This window comes from Hylobates moloch, unplaced genomic scaffold (genome assembly GCF_009828535.3).
Source record: "Hylobates moloch isolate HMO894 unplaced genomic scaffold, HMol_V3 SCAFFOLD_17, whole genome shotgun sequence".
In the NCBI taxonomy this organism is placed as follows: Eukaryota; Metazoa; Chordata; class Mammalia; order Primates; family Hylobatidae; genus Hylobates; species Hylobates moloch.
This window is the reverse complement of record NW_026652292.1, coordinates 51233548-51246230: the sequence shown is the minus strand read 5'-3', so window position 1 is coordinate 51246230 and position 12683 is coordinate 51233548. Positions and strand designations below refer to the sequence as shown.

The 12683-nt window shown below is 38.6% G+C and overlaps 1 protein-coding gene across 3 annotated transcripts in view; it reads right to left on the bottom strand.

Annotated features, from left to right (window-relative positions):
• PDS5A (PDS5 cohesin associated factor A) overlaps nucleotides 1-12683 on the bottom strand; it is a 170916-nt gene that overhangs the window by 44987 nt on the left and 113246 nt on the right. For all 3 annotated transcript variants that reach the window (XM_032136154.2, XM_058429989.1, XM_032136155.2), the window contains exons 20-24: nucleotides 11192-11315; nucleotides 9887-10045; nucleotides 6300-6368; nucleotides 3817-3953; nucleotides 34-157 (exon numbers count right to left, since the gene is read on the bottom strand). In XM_032136154.2, the coding sequence (XP_031992045.1) occupies nucleotides 34-157; nucleotides 3817-3953; nucleotides 6300-6368; nucleotides 9887-10045; nucleotides 11192-11315 (613 nt within the window). The remainder of the gene's footprint in view (nucleotides 1-33; nucleotides 158-3816; nucleotides 3954-6299; nucleotides 6369-9886; nucleotides 10046-11191; nucleotides 11316-12683) is intronic.

Here is a 12683-nt window from a genome sequence, read left to right as displayed (position 1 = left end):
CAAGTAATTGACAAAAATATGATCGTTACTTACATTAATAACAAGTGCACAGAGCTGAAACTGTTCTGGGGTAATAATTTCATGGTAACAAGGTTCCTGAGCAAGCTTCATTATGGCACTACCAGCAGCTAATCGCAAGCGAGACATATCAGATTTACTATAAACAAACAAAAAAGAAATAAACATTTCCTATAACCACTATCATTCATAAAAATGCTTTCATCCCTTTTTGAATGTAAGGTCCTTAGAGGATAATTTATGCTTAAAATCACGTACAAATATGGGAAAGCTACTTTGAGTCCATGAACTTAACACAGGGGATTGTGACTTTCACAATCAAATCAAATCACTGTGACTTTGATTACAAATTTACGTGCCTTCATTTCTAGTCAAATTCTAGCTTAGATACTTCACCACAACCCAACAACTCTGCTTATTCTTGCAACCACAGTAACTGCAAGGCTAGGAAAAACTCTTTACATCAGGAGCTGTATCCCTCATTTTAAGAGAAATACATATTGATTGTAGAAAACTTGATTAAAGTGGCCGGGCATGGTGGCTCACACCTGTAATCCCAGCACATTGGGAGGCCGAGGTGGGCGGATCACGAGGTCAAGAGATTGAGACCATACTGGCCAACATGGTGAAACCCTGTCTCTACTAAAAATACAAAAAACTAGCTGGGTGTGGTGGCACGCACTTGTAGTCCCAGCTACTTGGGAGACTCAGGCAGGAGAATTGCTTGAACCTGAGAGGTGGAGGTTGCAGTGAGCCAAGGTCACACCACTGCCCTGGCAACAGAGTAAGACTCTGTCTCAAAAAAAACAAAAAACAAAAAAACTTGATTTAAAAAACCACAAAGAATTAAAAAAAAAATCACCTATCATCATTTAAAATCTATTTCCTGCATATAAACATGTAACAGGAATCTAGCTTAATGCCTGCTGAAATGGCAGGGCTGCAGTCAAGAGCAAAGAAGTATCAGACAAATACCTAAAGGATATGAAATATAAGAGCCAGTGTCTGTCTTAGGTACTAGGTTCCTGGGACTGACCTCCTTTTGCAGAATAAAGTTTTCAAATGGAACCTATGAAGCCTTGGCACTCCCACCCCAACACTGCGGATTTTTATTACTTACGTGGTAAAATGTGGTAATGAATGGGATGGCATGGGAGTCTTTCTACTTCAACTTCTATGTGGAACACAGCATGGCTTTTATATTTATTGTGACCACTTTACAAAATGCAGAAAGCTAGCCGGAACCCACTGGGACTGTTGCTAAGCACAGAGAGAAGAAAACCTGGCACTCTTGGACAACAGGATTGTTAACATGAGCACCGGTAACAATGAGGGAGCCTCAAATGGTTTCTATGGCATTCATTCAGGAATTAAAGTTAATAGCTATTATGTGAGTGCTTACTCCGTGCCAGGCAGGTGTGAAAAACACTTTATAGGCTTTATCTCAATTAATTTTCACTCCATAAGATGAGGAAATTGAGGCTTATAAAAGGTAATACTATATTATATGATATCCAGTTAGGATCTGTCCAATGGGTGTTCATTCCATGGTTAACCATTCCCCTATTTTTTGTGATGGAAAATAATGCTGGAGGAACATGCCTGTGTATAAGCTTTCATATGATTCTTTATACTCATGAATTATGAGTGTAAAAATAAAGAGTCAAGGGTAACATTTTTGAGGTCTAGATGCAAAATGCCAGAAGAGTCCTGCCAATTCATACTCATAGGAGTAATGAAGGAACCCATTTCCATGATCATACTGAGGAATGATTGCTTATAACATTTTTTTTTCTGATGTGTAATGAAAAGAGGTATTGCTTAAGTTTAAATTGTATTGACTGTATTTAGTGATGTTAAACTTTAAAAAGTAAACTGATAATAGCTAAACTTCATCTCCACTGGGGGTCCTGCCTAGGTATCACTGACTTGTAAGAGCTCATTATTATGCCTTTGCCATATACTGGACATAATTATCCCCAATTTAAAGCTTTCACTATCCCTAACTCAGCTCTAAACAGTGTTATAAAAGGCTGCCTTTGGCTTATTCTATGATAAAAATAGGGTGTAGTGGTACACACATATAGTCTCACTACTCAGGAGGCTGAGGCAGGAGGATTGCTTGAGCCCAGCTAGCCTGGGCAACACAGTGAGATCCCATTCCTAATTATAATAATTTTTAAAAAAATTAATAGCATAGCAGTACCACATATCTAGCTAAGGCTGGAGTACAATGGCGTGATCTTGGCGCACTGCAACCTCGACCTCCTGGGTTCAAGCGATTTTCATGCCTTAGCCTCCCGAGTAGCTGGGATTATAGGTACGTACCACCACACCTGGCTAAATTTCTTTTTTTTTTTTGAGACGGAGTCTTGCTCTGTCGCCCAGGCTGGAGTGCAGTGGCGCGATCTTGGCTCACTGCAAGCTCCGCCTCCCAGGTTCACGCCATTCTCCTGCCTCAGCCTCTCCGAGTAGCTGGGACTACAGGCGCCCGCCACCACGCCCGGCTAATTTTTTATATTTTTAGTAGAGACGGGGTTTCACCGTGGTCTGGATCTCCTGAACCTCGTGATCCGCCCGCCTCGGTTTCCCAAAGTGCTGGGATTACAAGCGTGAGCCACCGCGCCCGGCCTTAAATTTCTATATTTTTAGTAGAGACAGGGTTTCAACATGACCTCAATTGATCTGCCTGACTTGGCCTACCAAAGTGCTGGGATTACAGGCGTAAGCCACTGTGCTCAGCCTCATAAAGGAATGATTAAACCTCTGTCCCCTAAAACAAATTTTTAAAAAGGAATACATCATATGTAGAATACTTTAGTTATCTATGTTGGTAATCTTGGTCCCTACTAAATCAAGAATTTGAAAGAAACCAGGATCATGAAAAATTGAGCTTCTACTTTCATCTTAAATGAGATGGTAATTTTACAGATTAAAAGTCAAAATGTGTAACAATGTAAACAATCTCTGTGTGCACATACATGTGTACACACCCAAATTTGTAGAACAAGAAGAAGGCTTCAACTCTCCCTTGAGTTGCCATTGAAATTTTTATTTTTATTTATTTATTTTGAGACAGGCTCTCGCTCTGTTGCCCAGGCTGGAGTGCGGTGGTGCGATCTCAGCTCACTGCAACCTCTGCCTTCTGGTTTCAAGTGATTCTCCTGCCTCAGCCTCCTGAGTAGCTGGGATTACAGGCATGTGCCACCACGTCTGGCTAATTTTGTTTCTTGTTTTAGTAGAGACGCGGCTTCACCATATTGAAACCGCTGGTCTCGAACTCCTGACCTCATGATCCGCCCATCTCAGCCTCCCAAAGTGCTGGGATTAGAGACATGGGCCACCACGCCTGGCTGCCACTGAAATTTTTATTACTTTCATGGGACTCAAGTCACTCCACTTATTTAATCGCTTTAATACAGGGAGGCTCTTGAAGACAGGGACTTTTCCTACTTATTTTTGCTGCAATGCTTTTCACAGTGTTTTATGAAGTTGAAGTTTAACAAATACTTGTTTAATTGAACCAAATGTTGATGCTAACTGCAATAGTACAATATAGTGATTATGATTACGTATTTATTGGAAAAAGTTCCTCTTCTTTAGGAATGAAGAAAAATATATTGGCACTATTAAAATAACAATACTGACAGACAGACAAACCCTAAATGAGTACATAAGATCTGACCCTGAAGAACATGGTGTAATTACACCATTCAGTATTCATTAGGTAAATAATTCCTATGTAAATTCTACCAAAATTTCAGCACTAAGAAAACTGGAAAGAAAGAAAAATCTCACCTGATCCTCTTTTGCTCTGTCAGGTCACCCTCACTAACCAACATCGCTGATAATAACCGAAGGGTTGAATTGGCAGATTTAGACTGGTTGTTTTTCATACCCAACAGCCACCTTACCAGAAGTTTAATTGCCTGTACCTATAAAATATTAACATGCTAAAAAAAGAAAGCAACTTAAAATTCCAATTAAAGGGAAAATTAATTTATATTAATTAGATTAATGAGATTACTCATCTCCATCAGCAGACATTTTATTAAATAAGTCTATGGGATAATAACATTAACAATACGAACTAATATTTACTCTGTGCTTAACCACTGCCAGGCACTTTTCCTAGATCTGTAAATGTATTAACTTATTTAATCTCCCAAAAAACTCTTATGAGGAAGATTTTTTTTTTCCAACAGATAAGGCAATTGAGACATATTATTATGATAGATAACTTGCTTAAAAGTCTGGGTCCAGAATTTAGCTTTTCATACTTAGATGTTTGTCCAAGATTTTGAAACTATTTGAAAACATATACTTTAAAAACAACAATTTAAACTATACAGGCCGGGGATGGTGACTACACCTGTAATCCCAGCACTTTGGGAGGCCAAGGCAGGTGGATCACTTGAAGTCGGGTGTTTGAGACCAGCCTAGCCAACATGGTGAAACCCTGTCTATACTAAAAAACCCCATCTCTACTTAAAAAAAAAAAAAAATTAGTCAGGCATGGTGGCACATGCCTGTAGTCCCAGCTACTCAGGAGGCTAAGGCATAAGAACTGCTTGAACCCGGGAGGCAGAGGTTGCAGTGAGCTGAGATTGTGCCACTGCACTCCAGCCTGGGTGACAAAGCAAAACTCTGGTTCATAAAAAAACCAACACACACACACACATCCCCCACAACTGTACTGACTGTAGTGACTGAAAATAACTTGAGAGTTTCAGTTCTGTGGTATTGAAAAACTACTTTGAAGAAACCATCAAGTCTGATTCAGTCTCATTTAACATTCTGACCAAAAAAACGGGTAGTCATAATTACTTAGAAATGTCTAGTCAAAAGATTGTTACCAATATATGTGAAAAAGCTAGCCAAAAAATCAAAGTATTATTTATTACATTTATTGACAACCTGGAAAAATGAATTGATAGAATATATGATGACCGTGAAGCAACACAAAGTGAAAGATTATCAAAGAAGATGATACAATCTTATTTTAAATCCCAAATTTGCCACTTTTAAACTGAGCTTTACATCTATTAAATGTCACAAATTTAGTAACAATCATCTCTATCCGCTCTGTCATCCAGGCTGGAGTGTACTGGCATGATCACAACTCACTGTAGCCTTGACCTCCTGGGCTCAAGTGATCCTCCTGCCTCAGCTTCCTGCATAGGTGGAACTATAGGTATGCACCACCACACCTGGCCAAATTATTATTGTTATCATTTGAGACCGAGTTTCACTCTGTCGCCCAAGCTGGAGGGCAGTGGCGGGACCTCGGTTCACTGCAACCTCTACCTCCCAAGTTCAAGCAACTGTCCTGCCTCAGCCCCTGAAGTAGCTGGGATTACAGATGTGCAACACCATGCCTAGCTAGTTTTTGTATTTTTAGTAGACAAGGGGTTTCACCATGTTGTCCAGACTGGTCTTGAACTCCTGACCCCAAGCAATCTGCCTGCCTCAGCCTCCCAAAGTGCTCGGATTATAGGCGTGAGCCACCATGCCTAGCCCAACTAAATTATTTTTAATATTTTGTAGAGACATGGCTCACTATGCTGCCCAGGTTGGTCTTGAACTCTTGGGCTCAAGTGATCCTCGTGCTCTGCCTCCCAAAGTGCTGGGATAATAGGTGTGAAAAAAAATCAAAGTATTATTTATTATATTTATTGACAACCAAGAAAAATGAACTGATAGAATATATGATGACGATGAAGCAACACAAAGTGAAACAGATTATCAAAGAAGATGATACAATCTTATTTTAAATCCCAAATCTGCCACAGTGCCCAGCTTTACAATTACCTATCTTTGCCAAGTTAATATTCATATGCTTGTAGATGGTGGTGAGGCTGGATTTAAGATGCCTCTGAGCACCGTCATTCTATAAACAATCTCTCTATAAAACAGCCTCATTGAGATTGCTTTAGCAGGCAGAAGACACTGACATATAATAAACAATGACAACTACAATGTCTTCAATAAACAATTCTTTGCAATGGATTTTAAAATAAAGCACCTCCTTAACAAATGCTTATTAACTATTAAGGTTTAATAAAAAAGGCTCCCAGCTAGGCACGATGGCTCAAGCTTATAATCTCAGCACTTTGCGAGGCTGAAGTGGGAGGATCAGCTGAGCCCGGGAGTTCAAGACCGAACTCAGCAACACAGCAAGATCCCATCTCTGTTTATTAAATTTTTAAAAGGTGAGGAAGATAACTACGAAATGTTCCTTTTTTTAAACATGAAGATTATCAAGGCCTAAACAAATTTACCTTTGCTAGTACTTCAGGGGAAACCTCTTCATCTGGAGACCACAGTTTTCCATTCTTTTCACCTGTTGACTACAGACAATTGAATAAATTTAGCTATTAGCATGAAAAAAATTTAAGTTTTTGCTGATTAAGTTTTTCATGTTGATCAACACAGCCTCTGAGAAAACTAAGGGCACATCACCAACCAGAGCTTGGAAAAGGACAAAGTTAGAAGACTCATACTTCCCAATTTTGAAGCTTACTATAAAACCTACAGTAATCAAGACAGTGTGGCTGGTACTGGCAAGGATAGACATACAGACCAACGGAATAGAGAACCCAGAAAACCCTTGCATATGGTAATTCATTTTTGAGAAAGGGTGCCAAGACCATCTTTAGTGAAAGAACAGTCTCTTCAACAAATGGTGCTAGAAAAACCGGATATTCAGCTGGGTGCAGAGGGTCAAGCTTGTAATCCCATCACTATGGGGGGCTGAGGAAGGTGGATCACTTGAGGTCAGGAGTTTGAGACCAGCCTGGCCAACATGGCAAAACCCTGCCTCTACTAAAAATACAAAAAAATTAGTTGGGCATGGTGGTGCATGCCTGTAGTCTCAGCTACCCGGGAGGCTGAGGCTGGAGAACTGCTTGAACCTAGGAGGCAGAGGTTGCAGTGAGCTGACATTGTGCCACCTCATTCCAGGCTGGGCTACAGAGTGAGACTCCGTCTCAAAAACACAAAAGCAAAACAAAAAAACCCCCTGGATATCCACGAGAAGCAAACACACAAACAAAAAAAGAAACTAGATTGTTAATACATATAAGAATTAACTCAGAATGAATCAAATATCTCAGTTTAATAGATAAACCATAAAACTCTGAAAAGATGACATAGGGAGAAATCTTCATGATCTTGGATCTGGTAAATATCTGACAACGGTTTACTATACAGAAAATGTAAATAACTCTTAAAACTCAACAAGAAGCAACCCAACCAAAAGCGGGTGAAGGCAGCATGGGCAACATGGCGAAACCCTATCTGTATAAAAAAATACAAAAATTAGCCAGGCATGGTGGCGTGTGCTGGGACTCAGGAGGCTGAGGCAGGAGGTATTGCCTGAGCCTGGGAAGTGGAGGTTGCGATGAGCCAAGGTTGCGCTAGTGCACTCCAGCCTGGGCGACAGAGTGAAACCATGTCTCTAAATACGTACATACATACATACATACATACATACATACATACATACACAAATAAATGAGAGTGGGGTGGGGAAAGGAATTTAATACACAGCTCTCCAAAGAAGATATACAGGTAGTCAATAAGCACACAAAAAATATCCTTGACATCATTATTCATTAGGAAAATGCAAATCAAAACCACAATGAGATACCACTTCTTATCTACTAGTATGGCTATTGCTTTTTTAAAAAGGAAAATGACATGTAACCCAACAGTGTTATTCCTAGATATATACCCAAGAAATGGGAGAACAGGAACATAAATGTTTATATCAGCATTATTCACAGCAGCCAACACGTAGAAGCAATCCAAGTGTCCCCCAATCAACAAACAAAATGTGGGATATATACAAACAAAAATATACATATAATAGAACACTGTTTAGCCACAAAAGGAACAACATTCTGATACATACTACAACATGGAAGAGCCCTGAGAACATGCTAAGTGAAATACAACAGACACAAAAGGACAAATATCATATAAGAGATACCTAGAATGGGTAGTCATAGAGTCAGAAGGTAGAACAGAGGGCAATGTAGAGTTGTTGCTTAATGGGTACAGTTTCTGTTTGGGGTGATAAAAAATTCTGGAGACGGATGGGGTGGTGATGATTAGGTAACAATGTGGCTATCATGTTCGTGAATTTTAACACTTAAAAATAGCAAATTTGATATTATGTATAGTTTATCACCATAAAAAAAGACCATCTGAAAACACAATCTATCAACAATCATCATTTAAGAGGTATCTTAAATTTCACATTTGTTGAAAACCACATCTATCAAAAGAAAAAATAACAGCAAGGAAATGTGGGGTAGAAAATGAGACTTAGGTCACGTTCTTCTCTTCTTGTCTGCTGCATTCAAAAGTGGAAGGTGGTACAAATACAGCAGGGGCACTAACAGGTGTCTTTAAGTTCCGGATATTGAGGCCTCAAGATTACCGAAACATGTGAGAGTTAGGAACTTTGGATAAGCTGGATTTGTGGCAAACTAACACTTAATTGAAAGTCATCCACAATGATCCAGCATTATCTGTGTCTTTATTCAATAACAACGGATTTAATTTAGATCCATTTGGTAAAGCAGTGATTCTTTTATTTATTTGAGACAGAGTCTTGCTCTTGTCACCTAGGCTGGAGTGCAACGGTGCAATCCTGGCTCACTGCAACCTCTGCCTCCTGGGTTCAAGCGATTCTCCTGCCTCAGCCTCCCGAATAGCTGGGATTACAGGCACCCGCCACCAAGCCCAGCTAATTTTTTTGTTATTTTTAGTAGAGACAGGGTTTCACCATGTTGGCTAGGCTGGTCTTGAACTCCTGACCTCAGGTGATCCACCCACCTCTACCCCCAAAGTGCTAGGATTACAGACGTGAGCCACCAACCCGTCAGTAGTGACTCTTAATCAAGGTGTGTTTCCGAAATCATTTGGGGAGTCTTTTCAATCTATACATTCCAACCCAGAGGTAATAAATCAGAGAGCACAGACATCAATAAATCTAGTGCCAAAAGTACAGCGTATTATCTTAAAAATTAGTCAAATTCAAGTCCACTTACTTTTTTTTTTTTTTTTTTTAGACGGAGTTTCGCTCTTGTTGTCCAGGCTGGAGTACAACTGTGCAATCTTGGCTCACTGCAACCTCTGCCTCCTGGGTTCAAGTGATTCTTCTGCCTCAGCCTCCTGAGTAGCTAGGATTACAGGTGCTGTCACCACGCCTGGCTAATCCACTTACATTTCTAACAATGTTTGATAAAACAAATTTTAGCCCGGCATGGTGGCTCACAACTGTAATCCCAGCACTTGGGGAGGCCAAGGCGGATGGATCACCTGAGGTCAGGAGTTCAATACAAGCCTGGCCAACATGGCGAAACCCCATCTCTACTAAAAACACAAAAATTAGCCAGGCGTGGTGACAGGCACCTGTAATCCCAGCTACTTGGGAGGCTGAGGAATGAGAGGAGGCCAAGGTTACAGTGAGCCAAGATTGTGCCACTGCATTCCAGCCTGGGGCACAGAGCAAGACTCTGTCTTCAAAACAAAAACCAAAAATAACTCAATTCTAACATTCCAGAAAATGATAAACTGTCTTTTGAGGGTCAGGAAAATAGCTTTTACTTATATTTAACTTTCCTGATTCACCAATCCCATGTTCTAATTTTTGTTTCTTAAGTGTGAAATTCTAGTAGTAATAGCTACCATGAAATAAGGAAGTAGTTTGGAATTTAAATAAATAATAAATTAGTAGAACCAATATAGAATAATTTAAAAGAAAAAGAGAATTACATAGAAACAGAAGTGTTTCTGTGATGAAGATGTAAACAGCCTTAATCTCATGATTCTCAATTTAATTAAATGAGAAACTTACCCTGTCATTCATTAGCAGATCTTTCACAATAAAATTTGCTACAACAGATTTCATTGGGGAAGCAAACTGATCTGGTGCTAACATAGAAATGTGGCCCAATGAAACTAATGGAGTTATAAGTTGTTCTGGCACATCAGCATTCAGACTCCTACTGAGTGGCTATAAAAATAAAATAGACAAAATTACCAATTTGTTTGATAAATATCTAGACACTCTACCGAAACAGTACATTTTCCTGAGTCCTCCTGAATTTATCATGCCCAAACCAATCTTCTCTAATATGATCATAACTAACTTCAACCACGTCAAGACATCTGGTTCTTAATTCACCTACTAAAATATAGCAAGATTGAAAGAATGTAGAAAAAAGATAAAAGAAAAAATAAAATCCAACAAAAAGAAGTTTAAAAAAAAACATTTTTGCTTCATCAAATCAGCATTATTTTTGACTAATCTACAACAACGGATTTGCTATACTGGTGGATTTCTTACCCTGTGGAGCATTTTAAATGACCTTAGATCATACAAAGTAAGAGTTCACTGGGTTTTGGTCACACTATCTCCCATTTATGATAATAGGAATACATTTCTAATAGTAAAATGAGGCCAGTCATTCTATGTAAAAAAAAGGGAAACAGGATTAATTTTCAGGTAGGGTTCTTAGGTACTTTAAACTGGATTGTTCAAAATTATCTACTAATACTTTCCGAGGATAAATGCACCACTGAATCAATAAGGCTAAAATTAAGTAAAATGTTGTAACATAAACACGTAAGGCCAGGTGTGGTGGCTCATGTGTGTAATCCTAGCACTTTGAAAAGCTGAAGTGGGTGGATCGCTTCAGTCCAGGAGTTTGAGACCAGCCTGGGCAACATGGCAAAACCCCATCTCTATAAAAAATCCAAAAATTAGCTGGGCATGGTGGTGGTGCCTGTACTCTCAGCTACTTGGGAGGCTGAGGCAGGAGGACTGCTTGAACCTAGGAGTTCGGGGCTGCAGTGAGCAGAGATTGCATCACTGTACTCCAGCATTGGTGAGAAAGTGAAACTTTATCTCAAAAACAAACTAAAAAACAAACAAAAACTACAAAACCCTTCAAAACGAGATGTTTGAACATATAATCTGATCTACAGGCCGGGAATGCAGTACCACATAAAATAGACAGAATCCTTGCTCACAAGGAATTTATAGTCTAAGGTAGGACTTCATATAAACAGCTTTAAAAAATCTAGCTTCCATCTTCATCAAACTATAGAGCTTAAAAAACAAAGACCAATATAAACACAACCTACATATTAGATATACCTCAAAAATCTGTGCAAGCTGGACTTCTTTATTTGTGAATATGGCGTGTATACAGTGCACAGCCTGTTTTGCTTGGTGTGGAGTACCCCTCTTTGCTTTTTGATGTAAAATGGGAATTAAGGTCCTGCAAAAAATAATATAGTTTGTTTTTTTTTTTTTTTTCTTAAACCCATAAACCAACAAGTATTCCTGTGGCTGACGTCCACTTCCCCTATATGGATGGATGCTGGTAGAGAAGGCTCTCTTAAAAATTATCTGATCTAAAGAAAGTTGTAAAAAAGCTCCCTCTCTGCCCCCAAGTATAAACCAAGAAATACAATGCCTCAAGAAAAAGCCTACTTCAGGAGACAATTTTTATTTTAAAGCTACCTCACAAATATGCAAAATAACAAGCAACCCTTAATTCATAATCTAAAGCTTACCCCATGACATATTTTTGCATTTACCTTCTAAGTAGGATATTGCTAATTTTTCAATTCCCTTTTATAATCCCCTTCGGTTATTTCAAAGTAGCTATGGAAAGAGAGTAGCAAAAGGCCAAGTTGTATTAAACAGCTGAAATAATATTAGTGAAAGAAAGTATGCAAAGATACAGCTACATATATATCAATAGAATGGCAATAAAAATATCTAAGTATTATGCACCAGGCACCATTCTAGGTATTCCGCATGGATTAATTCAACTAATGTTCACATCCACTCAAAGAAGACTATTATAGTCATTACACAGATGAGAAAATTAAAGCACAAAGATGTTATTTAAGCCTACTAAGATGACGAAGCTAGGAAACTGGGAGTTGGGATTTGAAAATTAGCATTTCTTTCAAAATCCATATACTTAACCTCTACACTGACAATGAAGAGTAAACTAAAACAGTCTTCTTTTAGGATGACGGAAAAACCTAAAGCATTCTTCAAAAATTAAATGTTGATGACATGAAAAAACATCAGGTAGAACGAAGAAAATAGTGTGCATATATGAACTTACAAAAAATAGACAAATACATCTAATAGATGAACATTCATAGAAAGTATATATCTCAAATGTTAATGGTGACTATTTCATTATATTTTTTCTAGTTTCAGTTTGCTACGATGAACGTAAAGTATTTTTATAATCAGAAGAAAATTGATAAAGCGAAACAAACATTTAAGGAAAGATATTTGTCATATATTTAATGTTATTAGAGAAGAGCGTAATTTATAGATTATAAAGTTAGTGGTATCAAATCCAAGGGTGACAATGCCCTCTTATGATAATGGAAGGCTAGACATGAAACCTATACTGCAGGCTCCAGGCCATGCACCTTAACCAAAAATGGGAACATATGCTAGTTGGTATAAGTCTGATCTGACATTTATAAATATGCCTGAAGTTTGCCTCTATGGACTTTGGAATTATGAGATAGGGATGTCCATGACCAAAAAGACCTCCTTGACTGAGTATTGACTATGCTTCTAAATGGAAGATGTCTTTCCTCTCTCCTATCTG